Here is a 26,596-nt window from a genome sequence, read left to right as displayed (position 1 = left end):
TGAAATAGGCTCACATTTCTAGACCTCAGACAATGGACGTTTCGCAGAACTATTGCCATGTTTTCAACACATTGTTAAAAACAACAATACAAGTAAGTGAACAGAGGCTTCACATGTCACCTCGTGTGAATTCAGTTATGCATATTTGTTAGTTCAAAACAGGAAAAGGAGAGAGAGGAGAACAGTGTATATGGCAATGGGCAATGCCTGTGCTGTTATCTCCCATGAATGAGTGTCCTTGCATGAGCCTGAGATAAGACAGGGGACCTCACTCCTCAATGTGGATCTCAGTCCTACAGGCCTCTGGATTTGTGAGTGATGGGGATTCCTGTGCTGCAAACAGTATATTCTTACACTATTAAATACAAGCTGGCTAATTTATCTGATTGTCAGTGGGAAAAGTAATGATGGTCTGGCCGGGCACGGTGGCTCCTGCCTGTAATCCCAGCACTTTGGGAGGCCCAGGTAGGCGGATGACTTGAGGTCAGAACTTCGAGACCAGCCTGGCCAACATGGTGAAACCCCGTCTCTACTAAAAATACAAAAATTAGCTGGGTGTGGTTGTGCATGCCTGTAATCCCAGCTACTCGGGAGGCTGAGGCAGGAGAATCACCGGAACCTGGGAGGTGGAGGCTACAATGAGCCAAGATTGCGCCACTGCACTCCATCCCGGGCGACAGTGCAAGACTGTCTCAAAAAAAAAAAAAAAAAAAAAGTAATGATGGCCTGTTCTTCCACTAGAAAAAGCCAACTGACTAAGTTGGGCTCTTTTTGAGAGACGGTGCATTTGCATCCTGAACTTTATGACAATCAAGATGATATTCAAGGGTAATTTTGTCCAACTCAAGCATTGCAGCCTTGAGTTTTGCCTTTGGAATGTAACTCTCAGTGCCATATATAACACTGATCTTAATTTTGTAATTGCAAACTTCTGATATCAGAACTCCATGCATTTCCTTTAGTTTAAAATTGATGGTCTGTCACAATACTGAGTTTCTTGTATGTAAGTCATGCAGTCTGGATAGTTAAAGGTTGCAAATCCACCAAGGAGGAAAAAAATCACCAAGCAATTTTAAGTATTAATAGTATGATCTCTCTGCTGTAATAGAGTGGAAATAAGAAATCTCAAATGGTGAGTGCGGAAATATATCTCCACGGAGTGATTTGCAAATGTTTCCAGGTACACCAGTTGATGCTAAACCTCTCAGCCATATAGCATTTCAGTCATACCTTGGCGCCCTCTTTGCCGTAAAATAGTCCACATATCAAAGAGAAAAAATGGTAAGCAATTCAAATAAGGAAAGCAGGTTAGTGAATATCCATATTGACCCAAGTCACAGTAGCATCTCAGAAAAAATGGGAGTGGTGGTTGGTCACTCTTCCTGCCACATGGGGGGCACAGACTTGCACAAACTCTTGGGAAATGAATGACTTCCTTGGGAGAATGCTCAGCCCCAGGTGAAGTTTCCCAGTGTCCTCATTGGTCCCATAGGGACTCTATCCACAGTGGTGCTGGAGTAAAACGAATGACACTAAGAGCAGAGGTGCATTCAGGGCTACCTTGAGATGTATTACTTTACTGCTCTTCTTCAATCCTAGGCAAATGCAAAGGATATTTCTTTAAGAAAAAAAAAAAGGTAACGTGGCATTTTTAGAGTCTAGACAGCTTTGGTAAGGAAGTTGCTTAAAGGGTTCTGTACAGCTGGAGTGTGGGATAGGAAGGCATGATGACAACCTTAGTACATGCAGAAGACAGTAATATTAAGAAATGCAAGAAATAGGTAGGTCTCATTTATGTAGAGACTAAATGAGACTCTGCTAAGAGGGAAATGGCAGAGGGGAGTCCTGGGATTCCATCGCTGGCCACGAGAACAATGCTGGTTAGGGCTAGACCAGCCTTCTTTCTGCTTCCAGTCTGGTCAACAGGTTTCATTACATTGTCCAACAAAGGAGAGCATCAGCATTAAAATTCGAAACAGGCTGGGCGCAGTGGCTCACATCTGTAATCCCAGTACTTTGGGAGGCCAAGGCAGGTGGATCACTTGAGGTCAGGAGTTCGAGACCAGCCTGGCCAACATGGTGAAATCCCGTCTCTACTAAAAATACAAAAATTAGCTGGGTGTGGTGGCACATGCCTGTAATCCCAGCTACTTGGGAGGCTGAGGCAGGAGAATCACTTGAACCCAGGAGGCAGAAGTTGCAGTGAGCAGAGATTATACCACTGCACTCCAGCCTGGGCAACAGAGCGAGACTCTGTCTCAAAAAAAAAAAAAAAAAAAAAGGGGGAAAAAAAAAGAAACAAAGCACCTGAATCATTCTGGATAAACAACATTGCTCCTCTACTGATTCATCCTTGAGGTTAGAACTGTAGAATGTCACAACACAGACCACGTCATCTACACATGGAAGTCTGGGGAGCTGCAGACACACCTTCGGCATGTTCCTTGGCTCAGTGAGTACTCAGCTTCTACCCTGAGCTCCCACCAGATAATAGTTTTAGGGTGCAGAGAGAGACAACTCCCAAACAACATCCTATTCTTCTTTAAGGCTGATATTGACAGAGTTGCAGAACGGTCTGGGGTAAGAGTCTGGGTGCTTTTAGAACAAAAGGGCTATATGCACTCCAGGTACCCACATGCTTGGCTTGCCTTTTCATGTCTGTGAGGAAGGGAGTAAAGGCTCCCTGGATGGCCTCGTTCAGGGTATGTCACCTGCAAGGCCTCCAGGAAAGAGACACGCTGCATCAGAGATACTGAGTCAGGTGGCTTCTCATCTGACATCCGCCCTGGAGAGTTCAGATGCTTGACAGTAGAGGGGAAGCCATTCTCTCCCGGGTGAGAGCACACAGAGCACCAAATACAAGTGTATGCTCTACTGTCTTGACCAAAGCCACTTCACAAAAATACAATTCTTTTGACACATGGTAATGAGAAAACATTTTCCCTCCTATTTAATCGTCAAAGTGTGTCTGGTTTCAGGATTCATTTTGGGGACATTATCTGATTTATACATTCATAAATAAGATTGTCTTTCCATTTTATGGTTGGTAATCTGGAAACAATTTTATGGTTTAAGTAAATTACAGCAACTGGAAACTTATGCAGCCTTCTCCCATGATGAGATGTTAGGAAGTGTGTTTTAAAGTTGAAAGGGAAGAAAGCAAAGTGCCATGGAAGAAGAGAAATGAACACAACCCTGTCATTTTATTGCAGTGGCAATTTTTCATGCTCATCATCAGAATATGAAAGACATTTAGGCTCATTCTTGCCAATATCGCTTGGTTTAAAATATGACAGGACTGATACAATTACTGTTGAAAAGATGGCTTAAAAATGATTTCATAAACCATTTTATATCATTCCACAAACCATATTTATGTGATTAGTGTATATGGTTAACTAGTCATTTAATGTCTTAAGTCGGCCTGGCTGAATGAGTCTTCTCATGATCCAAACATAATATTAATAAAAAAACTCAAGTCAAATTCAGGGAAGTGCTGTTTCCAGTGTTAAAAGTCTGATTACTCTAAACAACTTTCCTGCAAGCTCCATGTCTGTGAAGATGAAGCAAAATGCATATTGTTGGTGGTCTGTTCTGTCTTTGGAACACAGAAAAGGAAAAAAAAAATCTGTGTTTAGGGGATGATTTTTAGCCAGTAACTCCATTTATGGAACTTTTTTTTTTTTTTTTTTTTTGACAGGGTCTCACCCTGTTCCCAGGCTGGAGTACGGTGGCATGATCATAGCTCACTGCAGCCCCAACTCACTGAGCTCAAGAGATCCTTTCGCCTCAGCCCCGCAAGTAGCTGGCACCACAGGCACGCACCACCACACCTGGCTAATTCTTTTGTATTTTTAGTAGAGGTGGGGTTTCACCATGTTGCCCAGGCTGGTCTTGATCTCCTGGACTCAAGCGAGATCGGCCTCCCAAAGTGTTGGAATTACAGGCATAAGCCACCATGCCTGGCCCCACTTATATAACTTTTTGATTCAAGTTTCACCTTGATTTTTTTTTTTTTTTTTTTGACTAGGGACTTTGTACTGACCAAGGTGTCACTAAGCCTGAACTAAGTCCTTATTATATATCTAAGTAAATGAATGGCTATTAAGAAACAAGTCAATAGCATATGAAGCTGGTGATTCCCCTATTAAGAATCCCAAAGGATTTGTTCTTAAATATCCAGAAGACATATTACAGGAGATGGCTGAAACCAGCTAGCCGAGCTGATGTGATTAGCCCCTAGTCTGAAGCATTAACCTTCCTAACCAGTTAGGGGGTGATTTTTAGCCAGTGACTCCATTTACAGAACTTTTTTTTTTTTTGAGCCAGGGTCTCACTCTGTTCCCAGGCTGGAGTACAGTGCGCATGATCATAGCTCACTGCAGCCTCAACACACTGTAGTCAGTAACAACTGCAGTATTCTGGCCTTCTGAGAGTCCCTACTAGGTGGTTCCTCCATTTGCTTCTAATTCTAAATTTTGCAATTTTTTTCTTTGTATTCCTGCTCATTCCCTGTCATCTCTCTCCCCCCCAGAAAGTGTTACATGGTCAATGAGTCAATCAACAAATATTTTTGAGCCCTTAATACATGCTAGGTAACGTGCTAGCTGCCGTGGACACAGCAGAGGCACTGCACCCCCTTTCCCAGGCATGCTTTTCTTTGACAATGTCAATTTCTTTTTTCTAGGAGCAATCTATCTGAACTGAAACTCTTTGGGTCTTGGCAGTGCCGAAGGCATTTTTCCAGAATGCAATAGTGAACAGGTTTAAAGCGAGGCTATGCCCTTGTTTGTTCATGCCCTGACTCTGGTATGAGGAAAAAGAAACCCAAAGTAATTAAAGACTCTGTTTTCAGATGAGTTCAACAAAACAAAGGAATTCAAATTGTCTGAATTTGTGGTAAAGCTTCAAATGTGACTCTAAGCAATGAACTTTCTATTTCTGCCTGAAGTTAACCTATTGGTGGAAAAGCTGTGTAACTAAAGACATTGTTCCCCAAGCTCCCAATACATTTAACTTCTCATTGACACATGTAGCTCTACTTGGGAGACATTGGTGTAGTTGGCGGTCAGGGCTGCCATTTCTTCTCCCCAGGCCCTGTGCTTATGGCACGAGCAAGAAGGCTGGCTATGTTCTGTCTCCCCTAAAAAGCGCTTCAATATTTTGTTTCATGTAATGTCTCAGCATCTCCCCTGCTTTAGAATTCTTGACTATCTCATCCCCAAGTTCCCTACCATTATCCAGGAAATCCCCTCCCATCCCTGGATGACTCCAGCTTAGAACTGTGCTCCCATCTGCCATCCTTTGTAGCTTCAACATCCATACTTACAACCCCTACAGAAATTTGGCACTATAGAGCCTCAAAATCTTTACAGCCATCCTCTGACCTTGAATTCTAACTCAGAATGGTGTTACTGTCTAGATCTGAAACTCCAAGACCCCCTCTAAGTATGGTGATTTTTTGTTGTCTTCATTTCTCTTATTCATACAAACTATTTCTTTATCTGTAGCCTGGCCTTACTTTCTACACCTTCGATACTGTCTGAACAGTCTGGTCATTTCTCCTGCCTCTTACCCAGGTTGGACCCTGAATACTTTCAACATTATCCCAACTGAACCCCATTGCATCTGGGCTATTTTTCAGCCTTGCTGTTCCCATGCTACACTGACATTGCTTTCTGAATGACAGAGGAGGGTAATAAATGAGAAGAAAAGCCCCCTTATGCCCCTTCTATTTCTTCCTATGTCCTCTCCTTCTGGTAATCTTCAAGGAGACAGAGTTGGGGGAAACCTTCTCATTAGGCACTTTTCCCAAGTCAGGAAAGAGACTGTAACCTAACAAAGGGGCTCATCTAAAATGTTCTGCATTTAACTTACAATGCATGAAGACAGACACATTTAAGGACACCTGTAAAAAACAGGCAAAAATGAAGCTCCATTTACAACGATCTGGAGTAAAAAGCTATTTCTAATCTTTCTTCATAAATTCACTGAGGTGTTGAGAAAATGAAAACTGGCAATGAGATGTGGAGAGGGAGTGCTGTGGAGATGATGGTATTCTCTCTAATAAATACTTCTTCACATACTCCTAGGGATGCTGTTTATTTTCTTCACGGCCTCGGGAGACGATTGATTATCATGTCAATTTCAGTACACTTCCACCATCACTTTGTGTGTGAGCACCATGACGGGCGCTGAGAGTCAGTGATGCTGATGCCTTTCTTCCTGATCCTAGGCTTAGGATGACTTGGCTTGGGTGGGCATGGTGGCTACGGCCCAGCCAGAATTCTGTGGGGTTCCTCTGTGCTCAGTGCTATCAATAAGGTACTCCTGGATGGTGGAGACAGAGCAATAGGCTGGGGAAGAACAAGTTCTTATGAGAAGTGAGATGTGAATGATGCTGAAAAGAATGGCAGAATTTATCCAGAGGGAGAAGAAGAAGGAGAAGGTAGAAGTGTTCTGAGCAGGGTTCCAGGGCAAGCGCAGAAGCCGTAGACCAAATAAAATTTAGTGGAAGCAAAAACAGTGGACCAGGAATTAACCCAAATTTGTGCTCTGACTCCATCCTTACAGTGGTATGACCTTTCTTTCATCCATTAATCCAATCGACATTTATTGAGCACCTACTGCATACTAGAGAATGCTCCAGGCACTAAGGACATAGACATGAACAAAACAGACAAAACTCCTTGCTTACGTGGAGGTTACATTCTACTGACCATTAGCAAAATAAATGATAAACCTTAGACACCGATGAACATGAAGGAGAAAAAAAAAATCTGGGAAGAGAGATAGAAGGAAGAGCTGAAATTTTACACAGGGTGAGCAGACAGGGCTTCACTGAGAAAGTCACTTTTGAATAAAGACCTGAGGAAGTGAGAGAGCAGGCCATGTGTGGTCTGGAGGAGGAATGTTCTAGGCTGTGGGAAGGGCAGGTGCACTCACACATATACACTCTGCCCAAGGCAGGAGCATGCTTGGCAGTACTGAGGAGAGCTGGGGAGGCCAGTGTGCCTGCAGTGAAGGAAGCAACGGGAGGGTGATTGAAATGATGTCAGAGGGGCAGAGGGTTGACCTGGCCAGAGCTTGTGGTGAGGGGAATTAAATCATTTATCCTCCACACCAGGATGCTTCAGAAAGTGGACAGGGGAGCCATTGGTCATTGCAAGTATTGTACAAGGACAACAGGGATACGCTGGAGCTGCCGCAGTCCAGCTGAGAAGGGCATTCTCCCTACTTGTGTGTCATCTTAGGGACTCTCACTTTGACCCTGAGTGTGATGGGAACCACGGGGAAGTGTGAGCTGAGGTTGGACGTGAAAGGTCTCATGTTTTAACAGGGTCACTCTGGCCAGTGGGCAGGGACTGAGTGGGGAGACCTCTTGGGAGACCACTGCAGCAAGTCAGGTGAGAACTGGAGGTGGCTTGGCCCAATGGGTAGCTGTGAGGTCGCGAGCAATGGCTGGAGCCAGGAAACCTCTGAGTACAGATCTTACTGTTCTCTGGGTCTGGGTGTCCAAACGCAGGGTTGGGGAGACAGCAATCAAGATGACACCAAGGCTTTTGGCCTGAGCGACTAGATGAATGAAGCTGTCGTTACCTGATATGGGGAAGACAGGACTTTATTTTTGGGCATGCTGCATTCAAGTTCATTAACAGACATCCATGGGGAGATACAAATCTCCACTCAGAAGTTTCTTAACGTCTCTGAGTCTCCGCTTCCTTAACCATCAAACTGGGAAAACAACTGCCTTATCTGTCCCAAAGGCTGTCACCCTACAGAGACATCAAAATGACGGCAAATGAGAAAAATGTGTAGGGAAGCACATTATAACCTGTAAACCACTGAGGATGTGTAAGCCTTCATGATATCTCTTTAAATTCATTCATTCAACAAATATTTCTTGGGCCAGGCACAGCTCAAGATGCTGGGGATATGGTGGTAAAAGCACAGGGCTTGCCCTCATGGAACTTACATTTGGGGCATGGGAGACTGCGGGGGAGTGTTGCAACTTCAAGTATCATGGCCAGGAAAGGCCTCCCTGAGCTGGTGGCATTTGGCAAAGCCTTGAGTTTGGAGAGGAGCCAGTCGGTTAGACATTTGGTGGAAGAATGCACGAGGCAGCAGAAAGAGCAAAGGTGAATTCTCCAAGGTCAGAAAGTCCTGGACAAGGTCAATTACAGGAAGTGAGGGAACATGGAGTTGAGTTCTTGGCAGGCCATGGAAAAGGCTGAACGAACCCTTACTCTGTAGAGGAAACAGTCTCAGAAGGCCCCCACCCCTTGTTAAACAGGGGTACCCATTCTCTCACACCTACTACCCACAGAAATCCAGCCTCACTTAGAATCCTGGAATTACATAAGTTTCTGGTTGGAAGGGATTTACATAAATCCCATAGCTCTTCCCATTCTGGGTCTGTGATCTTGACTGAAGCTATTAAAAAAAAAAAAAAAAAAAAGAAAAAGAAAGGCGGGCAGGTCCAACCAGGAGGTCCAAGCTCAGTCCTACCCAGGCTTGGTGTTCCCTGCAAACACAGTTGGTTTCTGAGGTTCTAGCAGTGCTCTGCCCAGCACAGCAAACACGCTTAGGGAAGGCTCCAGGCAGCCTTTAATCTATTTCACAATTCACTTTCTGTGTAGGCTGTTCTGGTTGGGACCAGGAAAAAGCCCCAAGTCAGGAATAAGGACACAATCCCCCTCAGATCCGAAGGGATGGCACGACTATATGGCTTCACGGTTTTATGTCAATGAAACGTTTATTCATAGAGAACTTTCCAGTACACAAGGTGATCTACTAGCTATTTTCATTTAAATTGCACAGAACTTGTCCCTCTGCCAGGCACAGTGTCTCACACTTGTAATCCCCAAATTTTGGGAGGCTGAGGTGGGAGGCTTGCTTAATTAAGCCCAGGAGTTTGAGGCTGCAGTGAGCTATGATTGCACCACTGCGCTCCAGCCTGGGTGACAGAGCAAGACCGCATCTCTAAAATAATAATACACTAAAAAATAAAAATAGGCCGTGCGCGGTGGCTCACACCTGTAATCCCAGCACTTTGGGAGGCTGAGGTGGGCGGATCCCTTGACGTCAGGAGTTCGAAACCAGCCTGGCCAACATGGTGAAACCTTGTCTGTACTAAAAATACAAAAAAATTAGCTGGGCGTGGTGGTGGGCTTCTGTAATTCCAGCTACTTGGGAGGCTGAGGTAGGAGAATTGCTTGAACCCGCGAGGCAGAGGTTGCAGTGAGCAGAGACTGCGCCACTGCACTCCAGCCTGGGCAACAGAGTGAGACTGTCTCAAAAAAAAAAAATATATATATATATAGATAGATATACATGTATATCTATCTATATATAGATAGATATACATGTATATCTATCTATATATAGATAGATATACATGTATATCTATATATATACACACACATATATACACATATATATACATATATACACATAAATATAACAAAAATAAAAATAAAAAATTGCAGAGAACTCTTGAGTAGATTATCATCCCCTTATTAGGACAAAAGCCACTGAGGCTTAGCCAGGCAGGGCTTTTCTTAGGGAAACAGAGCAATTAGCCTGCAGGCTCTCTTGGATCCAGGGCTCTCCGTGGCACTGAGCTGCCTCCCTTAGTGACTCACATCTAGGGTGAGGCACTTCACTTCCTGTTGGTTCTCTGCTGGGTGCCTAGAGCCGCCACTCCCCAGGGCAAGCTTACACCCTGCTTTATGAAATCACCTATTTTGCATTTTCTTTCTCCTCCCTGAGGCTAATCTGGAACATTTGTGTTCTGGAAGTGACATCTCATTGTTTGCACAGGTACAAACAGGTAGGAATAGCAGTTGCTTCATGTTATGGGCCAACTGAACACGGCCAGCTAATTTACCTTCAAAAGAGAGACGGTGTCAGGAGAGATGGTCTCTTGAGCGGACCTCATGGTGACTGTGGAAATGAACTCCCCACTCTCGCCTGCTTTAGAGCTGTAAATCTTAGGGTGGACTCAAAAGAAATAAAATAATGACTCTTAGGGAAAAGAAAAAAAACATTTGCTATATTTGGTCTCTCTAGTGCATTTCCTTTTTGTTTTGTCTTCTTAGTTGTTTGTGCTTGCAAAGACAAAATGTGAGGGGAGCCACGGCGAGTCCTGAGCTGAGGCCGGACATGAAAGGTCTCACGTTTTAACGGGGTCACTCTGGCCTCCCCAGTGAGAACAGGCGGAAGGTGGGCAGGGACTGAGTGGGGAGACCTTTTGGGAGACCACTGTAGCAAGTCAGGTGAGATGGGGGTGGTGTGGCCCAGCAGGTGGCTGTGAGGTCAAGAGCAATGGCTGGAGCCACTCTTAAGGCAGCAGGATAGCGAAATGTCATTTAACTAGAGTAGCTCCTGTCCTTGGACCTTTAGGAAGTCTCCTTGCTGTTTCTCCTGCTGTAAAGTCAGGTATTAGGACACAGTATTCTCTAAGGTCTCTTTAGCTTTGTGGATGGACAAGGAGACAGAGGAAGTATTTACTGATGATACAGGTTGGCCCTGCATGAGTGTATACAGACTTTTTTTTTTTTTGAGACAGGATCTTGCTCTGTTGCCCAGGCTGGAGTGCAGTAGTGCAATCATAGCTCACTGCAGCCTCCAACTCCTGGACTCAAGTGATCCTTCCACCTTAGCCTCCTGAGCACCTAGGACTACAAGCATGGGCCACCACACCTAATTTTTTAAAAAATCTTTTGTAGAGATGGGATCTCACTATGTTGCCCAGGCTGGTCTTGAACTCCTGGGCTCAAGTGACCCTCCTGCCTCAGCCTCCTAACATGCTGGAATTACAGGCATGAGTTACTGCATCCAGTTCAATACAGACTTTTTAAGATCTGCGATTTTTGAAAGTTAGAATTCATGCTTAGACCCAGCTGTATTTTTTGAATCATTTCATTCATGAAAAATGAAGTCCAGAATTCAAATAAAGACAAGTGTAATCTCCATGGTTTCCGCCAGACAGAAGGACAAGTAAATCACAAGAGAGGCTAAACTATGTGTCCTGTGTGTCAACAGAGTCTAGGATTATCAGCTCCTGGGCTATTTTGATGATCCATCTTTAGGTTGGGTGGGAACCCCACGATTCTGCATTGAGTTGATTTTGTCATCTTTTCAGGAGGCTTACTCTGCACCTGAGCTATTCCTCTTCTCTTTGAAGAAGTTCTGGTTGGCAAAGGAAGGAGTTATCTGAATCTCACAGTGTTTAGTTTTTTCTGGCTCAAGTTTCTGGTCTCAGACTTAGGGCTTCTGATTGACAGCACCTCGTGAATATTCAAAGAAGATACAACAGCACATTTTAATTTGATGTAATTAGTGACAGACGATGCCTTTTCCTTTTGAGAGATTGGTTTGTTTAAAGTAGCACACAGACCTTGTGGCTGCTATTCCATTGGCATTTCTGACAGAGTATCCCTGTGTGTAAGAATAGAGCTAGCTGCATAAATCTGTTAGTTGGTCTAGTATGTTTATCAAATATCTGTTGCCTGAACTTAGGAGTTGAAGGAATAACTAACAAATATGACTTAACCATGAAATTCCATTCCTGTGAATGAAATAACAATTCAGTTGGTCAGCACTTGATTTCTGAGACTGGCAAAACATCATTTCAAGATGTCATTTTTATAGGTACCATGATGGTAAAAGTATAGCAAATTTTGGATAGAGACTAGTTGGTCTTTCCCAAATGACATCTTTTCATTTCATTACGTACATGCCCTCAATTCTAGACCATCTCAATGTTCTCAAGAAGGCTCTCAGACCCACATAACTTTGGGAAAATGTTCCCTTTTCTGAATTCATAGCAATTACTGTCTGTATCACTTCTTTGGAATTAATTATGTACAAGCAGACCCCAAATTATGGCAGGCTTATCATTGAAAAGTTTACTTGTACTTTCATTGTTTAGAACTTGGAATAAATGGTGGTTGGATTTCCAGCTGGCCCATGGAAGCCTCTTTAACCTACAATGTATTATTAGTCCTGTCGTTGTTCCTCATTGTTTTCAAGGAAAACGTGTCCTGACTTCCAAGCTGGACTTCGGGAAGCTGGGAAGAGATCTTTCTCTGGATCTCAAGCCTCTGGGGGTGCCATGTGGCTTGGCATGTCCCCTTCTCTCCTCCCTGACTCACAAGGAGACATTGTCACTCTCAGGAACGACAAGAAGAGCATTCCTGGGCATCACCGAAGCCAAAAGAAATACCAAGTGTGAAATTCAATGATTGTGGTTGTTTCTCAAAAACAGGTATTCAGTAGGCATTTGTAACTCAGAAGCTTCCTGTACTTAACTGTGACAAAGCTTATATGTTTATATTAAGCTTTTAATCTTTTATGGCTGTTTTCATGGCGTATGTTCCTGGTGTATGGGAACCATATCTCAGTTTCTTTGTATGCAGCAAATCATCCAGTCCACAGCTAAGCACAGAAGAGCAGCTCAATAAACATTTATTGATCCATAATTACAGCTACATGAAAAAGCAATTCAGACAAGAGCTGAATCAGTCAGGCACTATTAGGCATCAAAATAGATAACCTAATGATTTCACGCATACCTGGCTTAGCCGTCTTTATCTTCAGTCTTAGAGCTCAGATGCAGTTTTAAAAGGATGCCCTGAACCTAGCTTGTCTTTTTGCCCCTGGACCTAAGCAGATGTGCAACCCTGGCTACTTTCCTGAAATGAACTTAAAAGCAGTTTTGATACTCTAAACATTCTAATTTGGATCTGTAAGCCCAGCTCATTCTATTCTGTGTTCACATTTAGTTTAATTCTCTCACCCTTGCTCGCCTTATGTGTTTTCTGATATTATATTCAGAAATGTCTCTGCCTGCTTCTTCGGGCAGTTCCTCATCCTCGCCAACTCTGTGTATTTACATTCCTGTTTAGTAGCACTTAGTAGAGTGCTTTGCTCAAACTAGAAACTCTCGACCACTTAGTATATCCCAGGCTGGCATAACACACTGAACTGTAATGAGTTGTTGCATCCTATGGGGTAGACACTATTATTATCTCTGTGTCACAGTTGAGCAAATGGAGGCAGAGCAAGATTCGGTAATTTGTCAAAGGTCCCAGCTGCTGGCAAGTGTTAGAACTGGGATTTGAACCCAGGCACTCTGGCTTGGAAGTCCATTACAAGTTACTGCCTCTGAACAACTGGTTGATGAGCAGATTGATTGACCCGAAGGTAGTCATAGCAAGCTGTATCAATAATGAGTTGCTTTATCAAGAAGAGGAGGGCAGAATGGAGGTAATAACTGTCCTGGTCCTTGCCTTATGAATGTCACATTGCTTGAACATGGGGTATTCTTTCATTTCTCTATTTTATTAAAAGTAGAAAAAGTTCAAATTTCCTTTAGAGCAACGTTTCTAAGCTGGGGCATTTTGCCCCCCCCCCCCCCCCCCCGCCCCGGGCAGGGCATTACAATATCTAGAGATGTCTTTGATTATCCTGGCTAGGTCAGGATTGGTGGTTGGTATTTGCTACTGGCTTCCAGTGGGTAGAGGCCAGAGATTCTGCTAAACATCTGCTACGGTTTGGATATGGTTTGTCCCCACTAAAACTCATGTTGAAATGTGATCCCCCAAGTGGCAGTGCTGGGAGGTAGGGCCTAGTGGAAGGTGTTTGGGTTATGGGGGCAGATCCCTCATGAAGGGCCTCATGCTGTTCTCAATGTAGTGAGTGATTTCTTGCTCTCGCTTTTAGGAGATTGGATTCATTCTATCAGTAATGAATTTGTTCCCATGAGAGTGAGTTGTTATGAAACCAGACCCCCCTCAGGTTTCTCCCTCTTTGCCTGGGTTCACTTCTCCCTTGACCTTCTCTGCCATGCTATGATACAGCACAAAAGGCCTTGCCAGAAGCTAGGGCCATGCCCTAGAACTTCCCAGCCTCTAGAACCATGAGCTAAATAAACCTCTTCTCTTTACAAAGTACCCAGTCTCAGGTATTTTTTATAGCAACACAGAATGGACTAAGACAACATCCTACAATGCACAGGACAGCCCCCTACAGCAAATTATCAGGCCCAAACTGACAACAGTACAGAGGTTAAGAAACTCTGCTTTACTGAGATGCTAACTGTAACTACTTAAGATATCGCTGATGTGGCTCACTTTTTACTATACCAGCAAGAAAGGAAAGCAAGTAATCCTTCTTTTCCCATCATTCAAACTGACTGTCCTCTAGGAGGATAAAGCATGGTTTAGGAAATCTTCAAAGGTCTTCCAGTCGCAGTGAACATTTTTCAATGACATAAATCTGAATTTAGACTTTCATTTGATCAACGTTTAACCAAGGATCCATCTCACCCCTAAAAGTTACCAACATAGTAACACTGAATCCTCATAAAATGAGAAAGTGATGTGAGATGATTAACAGCAGACACAAGCTGCCAGTTGCCATGTGGGCTTCCTCCTGTACACAGAAGGTTCTGCTAAGTCTACCATGCCTCAAAAATCATAATAGAAACTCATGTTGCTTGCTTTTCTATAGATATAGGTGCTCGGAATGGGCAAAATTTTTCTTCCTAGTGTAACTCAATGCTAATTTGTTGAATGTAGCTGCTCTAGGTATAGAATAGTGTAAAAATACAATCTCAGTTCAAGTTTACTGGGTCCTGAAAAATCAATTTGGAGGAATCTGTTACATATTTCGAAGGCAAGGTAGTCACTTTGCGATGAGCACTCTTGAATTTTGAGTGTTATTTCACTAAAGGTATTTTACATTACAGTATATGATCCAAACTACAAATAGAAAACAGCAAAACATAAATGTCCCAGAATTTTACAATTCTTAAGGGCTGTTTTCTGTGCCATGAATAGAAATAATGATGCTGTTTAATGAAGTAATTTTACAACCTAGAGAAGACAGAGCCTCAGGCACTAAGCCATTTGTCACACATGTTCTCCTTGGGCAGTCTCTCCTAGTCACTAGGACTATTCTCTACTTGGAGTCCTAGCTGAATGGAAGTCACTTGGATAAAACCACTTCGTCACTCAAGACTGCTTTCTTTTCTAGAAGCTCAGACACTAGAATAGCTGTTCTGAAAGTCAAAGCAGCTATGATCTGTCACTGTACCCCAAAGTCCCTGGTATTCCTGGGAGGAGACCCCTACCATCACATGAATGCTATACCATAGACACCATGTTCTCCAGATATTCTAGATGCAATTTATTATTACTAGATGCTCACTGAAGCATCTTTAGAAAGAAAGAGATGCTAAATTCATTAGCACAAGGTACGTGACTAAATATAAGACTCAAGACTCAATTACTTAGTCTTGAGCGAGCTATTTTCAAGTCAACAGAGCTGTTACCAAATCACATTCCTTCAAAAATCTACCACTGGATGTCTTCAAAGTATGCATGTGGAAGGAAGAATTTTTCCCTCTGATTTCTAACATCCCACAGTTATTTGGGCTATTATATTGAAGTGCTCTTCAGAACAGCATAAGAACCCAGCAGTGCCAACAGAAAGCACAGCCACCGATTTCTCAGCCTCCCTCCTGTGTTTTTGCAGCTTCACATCTTCAATGTAAAATGTCACTTGAGAGTCTCATATGAAAAACACTCTCATATTTATTTGCTTTTTAATATTATGAAATTGCAACAGAAATTGGATTGGTTCTTTATAGGACCCTGTGCTCATGAAGTTAAGCTTTAAGGGGTTGAAAATTCTTTAACAATACTTACACAGATTAAGCATTTCTAAATAACATCATGGTATAGATGAGACAATGGACTATAATTTTGTGCTTCAGTAATTGTTTCTGATGTTCCTGTTTTTAACATTTTTCTTTGACATAGTACTCAGATGCATTTAAAAAAATGAAGTCTACCAAGAATGTTGTCCTCTTTCTTCCCCTATTTCTGCATAATTGTGCTAATATACTAGCTAGGGCAGTTATATTTAAAATGGCGTGTGTATATTTAGCAGCATAATTATGCAAATTCTACTGTGTTTATGATTGTAAATATCCTTTAGGAACAGTTACTTAGCATCTAGTCCTGAAACAATTTTTGAAGAATTCTGGTTAGAATGTTTAGAATTCACTCCTGAATTAACTTCTCTGTTGTGTGGAGGTGGGGCTTATAGTTCTCATTTGCAAGGCAGAATAGTGCAGAGTGGTAAACAGTATGGAATACGTAGAATTCTTTAATAGTCCTGGACATTTTATGCCACCTACTGGCTTTGTGGCCTCGGGCAAGTTACTTAACCTCTCTGAGCCTCAGTTTCTGCATCTGTAAAATGGAGATGATGATAGTACGTATCTCACTGGGTTGTCATGATGATTATATCATATAATGTATAGAAACCACTTCACATAGTGCTTGGCTCATAAAAGGCTCTCAATAAATGATAGGTGCCATTCACCTCCTTCCTATACATTCCCCAGGAATGCTACATGTCAGCCTAGTTACCAAGATATCTAAAAGAGTTCAGGGCCAGATTCTGAGCTGTCCTTGGAGGAGGAAGTATGGCATGAGCTCCACCCTTGTCACTTTGTCCCATGTAAGAAACAATGGGGGAAGCATGTAGGAGTGCTGAGGGTAGAAGTTCCAGACTCAAGTTCTTTTGAGCAGAGAATTATTCTTCACCTTTGACATGTGACTGAGTGGAGTTAGCGGGGAGTGTTTAGGTCTTTCAGCCATAGTGACTCTAAATGTAGAGAGAGAGAGACAGTGTGTGTGTATGTGTCTGTGTAGGAGTATTTGTAGGTGTGTCTGTCTTATGTGTGTCTGTGTGTGTCTGTGTCTTTATGTGTCCATGTGGTATGTGTGTGTCTCTGTGTGTCTGTGTGTCTATGTGCAGGTCTCTAGGAAAAGAGAATCTAACCAGCCCACATATACCCAAGCATTCCAATTCACCCTCTGGAGATAAGCTGATTACAGGTGGGGAGTCACCTTGGCAAGATGTATGAGAGAAAATTCTTCCTGTGCTACTTTACATTATGGGGAATGAAAAATGTGAACATGTAAAATTACATTCATAATTACAATCATATGGCAGAATACAGTGGTGATAATGACAGTATATTTTAGGTGAATATTCATCTGTTTAGTCAGTTTTTCTTATACTTGTTAATCTGGAAATAGAATAATTTGGATTTTTTAAAAAGGTTTTCTAACATGTAAAACTAAAGTCCGTAGAATTTTCTGAAATTTTACAAAATGGAAGTCTCTAGGGTTGGCACATCTTTTTTAAAAAAGGGAGTGGAGGCCCTCAAAGAATACCCATAGTACCAAAAGCTAAAATCTTTCAAGATTTCGATCCCATACAGAGACGACTCCACAGGTCAGCAGAGGGTTTTATTCTCTCCATAACTAAATCTCTTGAAAAGTGAGGCTCAAGGATGTACATTAAGTTGTGTGTGTGTGGTAATTACACGGATGACACTGAGCTAGGTTCTGGAAAGAAGGCAGACACCATCTTTGGTTGACCAAAAATTTTGATAATTTCAGCACTATTCCCAAAAGAATATTACATCTAAATTAATCTGTTTTCATGCAAATTCAGGTTTTTATCATCCAAGAACTGGGATGGAAACAGTTCAATATGATCATGGCAAAATCAAGCTCCTGATACTCTTTTATCTAGAATAGGTCAGTGTGGGAGACAAGTGGATGATGGGGAGGATGGATTCTGGCTCTCAACATTATATGCAGGAGACAAATTATCTTTATTGTTTCCTGGACTAAATTCTTGCTCCCATAAGTTCCATCCCCTCAGCGACATACCATTTCCCAACCACCACCTCAAAGCCTGCCAAAGGGGACAGGTGTGTTATCCTTTCTGTGAAGTATGCAATACAGGCTTCCAAGACTTATGGCACATCTTGGTAGATTCCTCTCCAGATGTCACATTGGTCTGTTCCCATGAACCACTATGAGTGTTTATCCTATACTCACTCCTTAGCTGTCTGCAGTGATGGGAAGAGTCCCTTTCTTTGATGCTTAGAATTTCACTTAATGAGGACTTTGGAAAGGAGAGAATGAATACTATTTTCCAATCCTTATTTTTTCTTAGTCCTGCATCATCAAGCCATTTACTGTTGTTGTTATTCTAGCTACATGAGAGAGTTAGAACTTTTGTTTCATTAATGATCCCAAAGCTTTCATGTTCTTTCTCTTTCCATCTCCTGAAATCTTTCTGCTATGATATTCCCTGTAACTGAACAAGTAAGAAGGGATTGCCCTTTCATAATAAAACTGTGCTAAAGAGGACTTCAGGGCTTTCTGACTTGTGTGTGAAAATAGTGAGGTAGACAGGTCACATTCCATTCACAATTTTGGTCCTCTTTTTATATGGTATATAATAGTAAGTGATATTAACATTTTTTAGTGAGAAGCAGTGGTTCTAATAAGATATTGAATAACTGAATATCTAGACACTTTATTTTTCTTTTTTCTTTTTGAGACGAAGTCTCGCTCTTGTCCCCCAGGCTGGAGTGTGATGGTGCGATCTTGGCTCACTGCAACCTCCACCTCCCAGGTTCAAGCGATTCTCCTGCCTCAGCCTCCCGAGTAGCTGAGATTACAGGCGCCTGCCACCACACCTGACTAGTTTTTGTATTTTTAATAGAGATGGGGTTTCACCATGTTGGCCAGGCTTGTCTAGAACTCCTGAGCTCAGGTGATCCACCTGCCTCAGCCTCCCAAAGTGCTGGGATTACAGGCATAAGCCACGGCACTTGGCCTGGACATCTTATTTTTCATATCCCTTGATTCATATATAACAATAGGTAGCAGCATGCTTAAACCTCCTTTGGACTCAATTTCTTTGGCTATATTTTTATGATTATTATGTTGACTTGTTTCAACCAATTCAGGCTAGAGAAATTCCTTTTATCAAAATTAGCTTTTCTATTACTATATGAACTTTGGAAGGTTTTCAAGATAGCGTAGGAAGCTTCTGAATTGGTAAATTATAAAATATGTCTATTTAAAAAGAAATTCAAGTCCCCAGAGAGTCTTTCCCTGGAAAAATTTTGCTGATTTCAGCGCCACTCCTAGATAAATATTAAATCTAAGCCATTCTATTTTCATGCAAATTCAGATTTTTATCCTCCTAGAAAACAGACACATTATTTCCACTTCCCACAACCAGATGAGAAAACAAAATTGTATTCCACAAGGAAAAACACAAACTGCCATTTCCAACAGTTAAAACCGAAACCACTCACTCCTTATTTTCAGCAGTGGCAGATCAATTATTATGACCTTTTGATCTTTTCATCTGGCTTCTGCTAATGACAATTTTCTTCCAAATTATTCAGATTTATACAAATGATAATGCTGTTAGATCCATGCTCCAGAGGCAGAAGGGACTGATTACTATTGTTGCTGCACCTGTCTTCTGGAACATGGCTTAATGGCTGTAACCCCTGCCAATTTAGGAACTATTTGCAGACAATGGTGGCTTTGATACCACTCTGTGACTCCTGCAGCATCCACAGGGCATGCTGCAGAGATGGGTGCTCAGACATTTATTCTGTTGGTTTTGGCCCCTGTAGAGCTGCCCACAGTGACACATGGGCCCAGGTACCACCCTCGGTCACCCTCACTGCACCTTACCTGGTCTCTCTGTCTTTGGGTATTGTCGCCGTGCTGTAAGCAAAAACTTGCTTCTCCATTAGAGGAGGGCCGAGGTCCACAAGGCTGGATAATCCTGCAGCGCTCCGTGGCTTTTCTATATACACCAAGGTGCCTGGCTCCTTTTTAAAGGCCTGGCGGCTCGGCGAGGCCCGGTCTGGCTGCATGGTGTGAGGGGGCCCGTGGGCATTATAGTGAGCGTGCATGTCTATCATCCTCAGGTCACTGACTCTGTGAGGAGAGGCAGGGGGTGTTTTGGAGCCCAGTGTAGGCAAATGGCTATCTGGATATTTCCTTGATTTCTGTCTGTACAGCGATTGCTCCATATGCATTTCCGCTTGCATCGAGGGGTTACAATAAGCACTCGCTGACCGGATGGCGGTGCGGTGATATGCAATGATGTGGTCAGGGACATCCAGTGGGTGTCCACCATGGGACGAGGCTATGCTCATCCGTCCCTCGTGATAAAGGTAAGGATCAGCATAGAAGCCCTCATTTCTGTACATTGCAATGTTTTTGCCACTCATGTCTTCGTCCGGCTTGACATCTCTTCTTTCTAAAATGGCGCTTGGGCTTGGAGAGATGGGTCTGGAGACTGGCAGGCTGGAGATTCTGTCCCTGGGGATGGTGGCATTGCCAGGAACAACCATGGAGCGGGTGCCCCCATAAGGAATTCTGGATGGGGAGGGGGGCATGGAATGGGGCACCGGAGTAGACGGTGGGGAATTTGGAATCGCATGGGGTGGATGAGCAGTAGATCCAGGGCGAGAGGCCCCAGGGCCATCTCCTCTTGCATAAACGAGTTCCCTCTGCATCTGAAAAGAAAACAAGGGATTAGAAAGTTGACTTTGATATTTGTGTTTCAAGAGAAGTCTCAGTGTGTAACCGTGTGGCTTCCCCTGCAAGATGTACACACCCTCATCCTGGAATCTGTGAATATGTTTCCTTACATGGCAAAAGAGACTTTGCAGATGGGGTGAAGGTAAGGATGGTGAGATGGGAGATCTTTATCCTGGTGGACTCAAGGCAATCACAAGTGTCTTTATACGTGGAGGAGGCAGGCAGGGAAATCAGCATCAGGGGAGATCTGTGATGATGGAGGTAGAGTTAGAAGAGTTTGGAAGGTGCTATGAGAAGGGGCCATGAGCCAAGGAATGTGGACAGCTGCTAGAAGCTGGAAAAGGTGAGGAAATGGATCCCGCTCTGGAGTCTCCAGAGGGAGGGTGACCCTGCTGACACATTGATACCGATGTGTAAAATCCACTTGGGACTTCTGATCTCCATAAAAGTAAAATGATACACCTATGGTGTTTAAAAAAATTATGGCGTTTTAAGCCACTAAATTTATGGTAACTTGTTACAGCAACCACAAGAAATAAATACACCTGATGGAGAGTGCAATTTTGTGGGATTTCAGGAAAAAATAGTGTGGTGGCTCAAATTTTAATGTCACAGCTTCTTAGAGACGCTGCTTAATAAATGCAGGTCTAGTGTATCAATAATGCTAACGCTGAGTCTTCTAAAAGTTGTCCTGAGCACATTTTTCTACTGTTAGCCCTGGGAAATAGTAACCATGTTTCCCATCTTTCAAAGTGGATACAGTCTAGGGAGATGAGCAGAGGGAAAGGAGATGCATAGGGGAAAACCTGGAAGGGAAGTTTCATTCATTCACCAACTCTTCATTTGAGCCTATGAGAAATCAGCATGGAGAGACTGGAAGGAAATAATTAAGCAATAAGAGTACAATGGCAGTGGACCCTTGAAGAACACAGCTTTGAACTGTGCGGGTTGACTTATACACAGATATCCTTCCTCCCCTGCCACTCCTGAGAGAGCAAGGCCAAGCCCTTCTCTTCCTCCTTCTTACCTATTCAACATGAAGTTGATGAGGATGAAGATCTTTATGATGATCCACTTCCACTTAATAAATAGGAAACAGATTTTTTTCTTCCTTATGGTTTACTTAAGAACATTTGCTTTTCTCTAGCTTACTTGATTATGTGAATACAGTAGATAATATATATAACATTCAAACTATGCATTAATCGACTATTCATGTCATCTGTAAGTGTTCTGGTCAACAGTAGGCTGTGAGTAGTTAAGTTTGCGGGGAGGTAAAAGTTCTACACAGTTTTTTTGTTTTGTTTTGTTTTGTTTTTTTTTTTTTTGAGATGGAGTCTCACTCTGTCTCCCAGGCTGGATTGCAGTGGCACAATCTCAGCTCACTCACTGCAATCTCCACCTCCTGGGTTCAAGTGATTCTCCTACCTCAGCCTCCCAAATAGCTGGGATTACAGGCGTGGGCCACCACGCCCAACCAATTTTTGTACTTTTAGTAGAGACCAGGTTTCACCATGTTGGCCGGGCTGGTCTCGAACTCCTGACCTCAAGTGATCTGCCTGCCTCAGCCTCCCACAGTGCTGGGATTATAGGCAAGAGCTACTGTGCCTGGCCTCTACACAGATTCTTTTTTTACTGTGTGGGGGTGGTTAGCATCCCTAACTCCCACCTTTTTCAATGGTCAACTGTAATTTGCAACTATGCTACTGTGTTTAGCAATGGAGTAGAATAAAAAATACAAACTAATTCAGGATATGATGATTTCATATATTTTTGCTTTAGTCAAGGTGCAATGGGGAAATGCGCACTGAGATTCTCCAAATAACTGAGGGAAGGAGAGACAGGCTCCGTCCATTCTTCAAGTTCTATTGGTGAGGTCACAGGAGCCCACAGTGCCTATCCTGACTTCTAGGAGATGTGACAGACAAGAAGGGTATAAATGGTTGGAGGGTGGATGAGGTAGGGCACTGAGGAGAGAGGTGGGGGCTCGAACCAAGATGAGCAGCCAAGAGACCCCACGATGTGGGTGATGTGGAAGAGAGTAGGGATAGTAGAGGCACCAGAAGAAGGTTGAAAATGAAACAGAGCCTAATGCACAGGATGCAAACTAACTGCTTCTTTATCATAAAAATTCACTGCATGTAGCAAAGAGTATTTACCAAGAACTTGGTAAGTGCCTGGAGTTATTCTAGGATACAGTTCTAAACAAGCCCCCAAGTTCCATGGAAGCTCCCAAGCACCATGGAGAGGGCACCTTCTTTCTTAAACTTCGTAGATGAGAATGCAGCAACAACCAGTGGGACCCCACGGCTTCCTTATCTTGTTCCTGGAAGGATCCAGTGGTGTAGAATCCCTGCCCTGCGAGTTTTACACAGACAAGTGGATTTCATAATGAAAGTGACCAATGAGAAGTACAAATAAGGTGTGAATATGTAGTAACAAAATGGAGCCCTTTTTGAATACATGACCTGGGCACCGCATAATTGGCCTCTTGGCTCCTATAGGGGCTATTTCTGGGCCCCCTGGAGTATGCAGGCTCCTCCCTCACAATTACAATTTTATCTCCACTTCCTCCCTACTCCCCTCCCAAGACTCACACACAGAGCTCCCACTATGATAGGCTAATGTTCTCCCTTCTCTAAACCTAACTTGTGATATCCTGATGCTGTGCTCACCCCAGGGTCTCTCTCCCCATGTGCTAGTTCTTGGGGATCCATACGAAGGTTCGAGGTCAGGCTCCAAGTACGTCTGTTCTGCAGGGCCCCTGCCCTGATGCTCCAGCCCATGAGGTCCTCCCTGCTCACTGGACACCCTCATGACTCAGGTGCTCAGTGCTTTAGACCAGAAGGGACAGTCCCAAGGTCACTGCGTGATAATACACCTGATTGATGCTCATTTCAGGGAGGCTGGGCAACCGCGTGACACAGGTTTTGCAGGAGAGCGACACGGATCCTCTATAAATACCTCTCTCACTCTGCCTTCACAATTCAGGGCTCAATAAAAAGCAAAGTATGGCTCAGCAGGAAGCAGTAAAGGGCTTCACAGGTCATAAAATACAGGAGGGACTGGCTCAGTGAGCAGCGGATATGTGGGCAAATTCCCCACATAATCAGATTACACAATGCAATAACCAACCAAAACAAACCGAGATAAATTCATCACATCGACTCAAATATGCCACTGTTTATAAAGCATTACACAGTGTCCAAAGCAAATCACATACAACAAATGGTAGGTACTGTTGTCATTATTGTTATTAATTCCAGAAAAATATTTAAAATATGTAGAACTGCCTGGGCACAGTGGCTCAGGCCTGTAATCCCAGCACTTTGGGAGGCCGAGGCAGGCGGATCACTTGAGGTCAGGAGTTCGAGACCAGCCTGGCCAACATGGCAAACCCCCCTCTCTACTAATAATATGAAAATTAGCTGGGCATGGTGGCATGCACCTGTAGTCCTAGCTACTCGGGAGGCTGAGGCAGGAGAATTGCTTGAACCCAGGAGGTGGAGGTTGCAGTGAGCCGAGATAATACCACTGTGACAAAGTGAGACTCTGTCTCAATCAATCAATCAATCAGTATAATATCTAGAATCCTCTTGGTATGAACAACAGTCCTAACTAGGTCAGTCACTATTCCCTGTTCTCTTTTCCTTCCTTCGCCACCTTCAGAATACATCTTGATCTGGGGGACTATGATCCCAATTAACCAGCAGAAGCTTTCCTCTTTTTGGCAGGAGTGTAAAAAGGGACATTAAGATTCTAGGGGCTGGGTGCATTGGTTCACGCCCGTAATCCCAACATTTTGGGAGGCTGAGGTGGGCGGATCACTTGAGGCCAGGAGTTTGAGACCAGCTTGGGCAACATGGCAAAACCCTGTCTCTATAAAAAAATACAAAAATTAGCCAGGCGTGGTGCATGTGCCTGTAATCCAGCTACTCAGGAGGCTGAGGCACAAGAATTGCTTGAGCCTGGGAGGCGGAGGTTGCAGTGAGCCAAGAATACACCACGGTACTCCAACCTGGGCAGCACAGTAAGACTCTCTGTCTCAAATAAAATAAAGTGAAATAAAATAAAATAAAATATTCTAGGGAGTATAGAACTGTCCAGAAGGATAAAGAATATTAGTAAAAAGAAAATGTGAAATGTATTTAAATTCATAAAAAGTTGAGTACATTTCTTTGAAAACAGCAAAGGTATTTACATAGGTATTTTAAAAACATGCTTGGTGACATGCAAAAAATGGTTAGGAGATATATAAATAACCTTTAAAATGAAACATTTAAAGATCTAACTAGAATATCTCAATAGATTTTCTAGTGGTATGTGTAGATGAGATTAGAAAGAAATATAACAACTAACTAAAAGTAATTCTGATACATTGTATTGGGAATTCATGTGGGAAACGCTGGTGATAGTCAAAATATTTTACAGCTAATATCCAGTATGGCATGGACACCAATCAATCAGAATGGGACCTCAGCCAATGAGGATGGATGCTTGCCATGAACAGTCAGCATCCTGGATCTGGAGCTAATCCTGTGTGTCTTCCCTGCCCTGTCCACTTCAAAATAATCTTGCCATCATCCAAAAGGGTCACCGAGTCACCGTCAACCTGAGTTATCCACAGTGGCGCTGAATACAAACATTCAGTTATGACAGAATTGGTAATCTGAGGTTGAATGTCTCTATCAACACAGGTGAGTTAGACGTTGGAAGTCTTGGCAGATTTCTTACGTTGGTTTGCCAAGCTATGACTGACTTTCCAAGACGGAGTTTTAAAAAGAACCAGGATCATGTATTTCATCCTCGGTTCTAAATAGAGCCCAAGAAGAAAAATGACACAATGATCCCAATACAGAGTGGGAAAAATTTGTTTTAAAACCACAACTAGAATGAACCCTTATGATCAGACAACTTGGGAATCCTACCAAAAAAGACAACCTAAGGCAACTTGCTCTTAGGATGTGGGGGAAGGTAAGGGGACATCACTGGAGGGATGTTTTCAAGTCTTCAGTGTGATTTCCAAGGTCACACTTGCAATAAAAAGTAGAATTTAGAGACTCCAGAATCTGATAGACTGAAGCAGCATGATTGTTAAGATTGTATAATTCACAATTTAAAACAAACCCAGCCTTTGATGCGGGTGTTCTTACTAAGGAGAGATCTTCCTAGAATCTGTCAGCAACACAGATTTATTTTGTTTTGGTTTTTAACTGTTATTTGGCTAATGAGTAAAGACATGGCATTAAATACATACTGGGTTTTTCCTGTGCTGGTATTCAAAGTCAGACCTTGTGGGAGAAAATTACACTAAACTTACAAAGAAAATAAATAAGCAACACACACACACACACACACACACACACACACATACACACACACGAGTTGCCATTCACATTAATATATCCCAGTCCCTTATCCAACTATGATCTCTCTGATGCTACTAATCTTATCATCTCTTTTCCCTTAGTGAGTTTAAGTAGCTAGCTATGTTGTACCATTGACACTTTTTCCCCACAGAATTTCAACACTAATGTCATAATGTAAGCTTTAAACAATTTCATTTTATAGCAAGAAAGAGATGACTGACACAGAAAAATAAAGGTTCTTCTAACCCCTTATCTGAATACAACACAGATAACTATTTGCCTGCACCTAAGCCCAGACACAGAAAATGTTCATTCATCTGCACTAGATATAATGGCAATGTATGAACAAGACTGTTCTACCTCATTCATCTGCTTGGTTAGGCACTGTCTTTTCTTCTTTCCATTACTGCCCAAACCTCTATTGTCTCTTCATTATTTGAGGTCTTCCAGTTCTTAGAAAGAGGGTAGTTTCTTCAAGAGCCTCATCATAATAGCAGGCTGAGAGGCAGGTGTCCCTGCCCACAGACTGCACATGGATCAAAATGCTGTTTACACCATACTTCTGAAACACCAGAAAATATCTGGGGCAATTCAAATTAAGATCTGAAGTCTGAGTTAGAAATTCTTACATGTAGCTGTATTTTATTTCCCAAACGAATCATAAGTCAAATCCAATATCACTCATTCAGAAGTTTCTTGAAGGTAAGATAAGAAACAACATATTAAAATTGTTTCCAGAAAAAAAAAACCTAGTATAAAAAATATTTGTTT

General features: G+C 42.7%; 1 protein-coding gene across 47 annotated transcripts in view; it reads right to left on the bottom strand.

The window, feature by feature from the left end:
• KIAA1217 (KIAA1217 ortholog) overlaps positions 1 to 26,596 on the bottom strand; it is an 850,426-nt gene that overhangs the window by 54,134 nt on the left and 769,696 nt on the right. For all 47 annotated transcript variants that reach the window (XM_054436086.2, XM_063669656.1, XM_063669658.1 and 44 more), the window contains one exon: positions 19,599 to 20,431. In XM_054436086.2, the coding sequence (XP_054292061.1) occupies positions 19,599 to 20,431 (833 nt within the window). The remainder of the gene's footprint in view (positions 1 to 19,598; positions 20,432 to 26,596) is intronic.

Source organism: Pongo pygmaeus, chromosome 8 (genome assembly GCF_028885625.2).
Source record: "Pongo pygmaeus isolate AG05252 chromosome 8, NHGRI_mPonPyg2-v2.0_pri, whole genome shotgun sequence".
NCBI lineage: Eukaryota > Metazoa > Chordata > Mammalia > Primates > Hominidae > Pongo > Pongo pygmaeus.
This window is presented reverse-complemented; position numbering and strand designations above follow the sequence as displayed.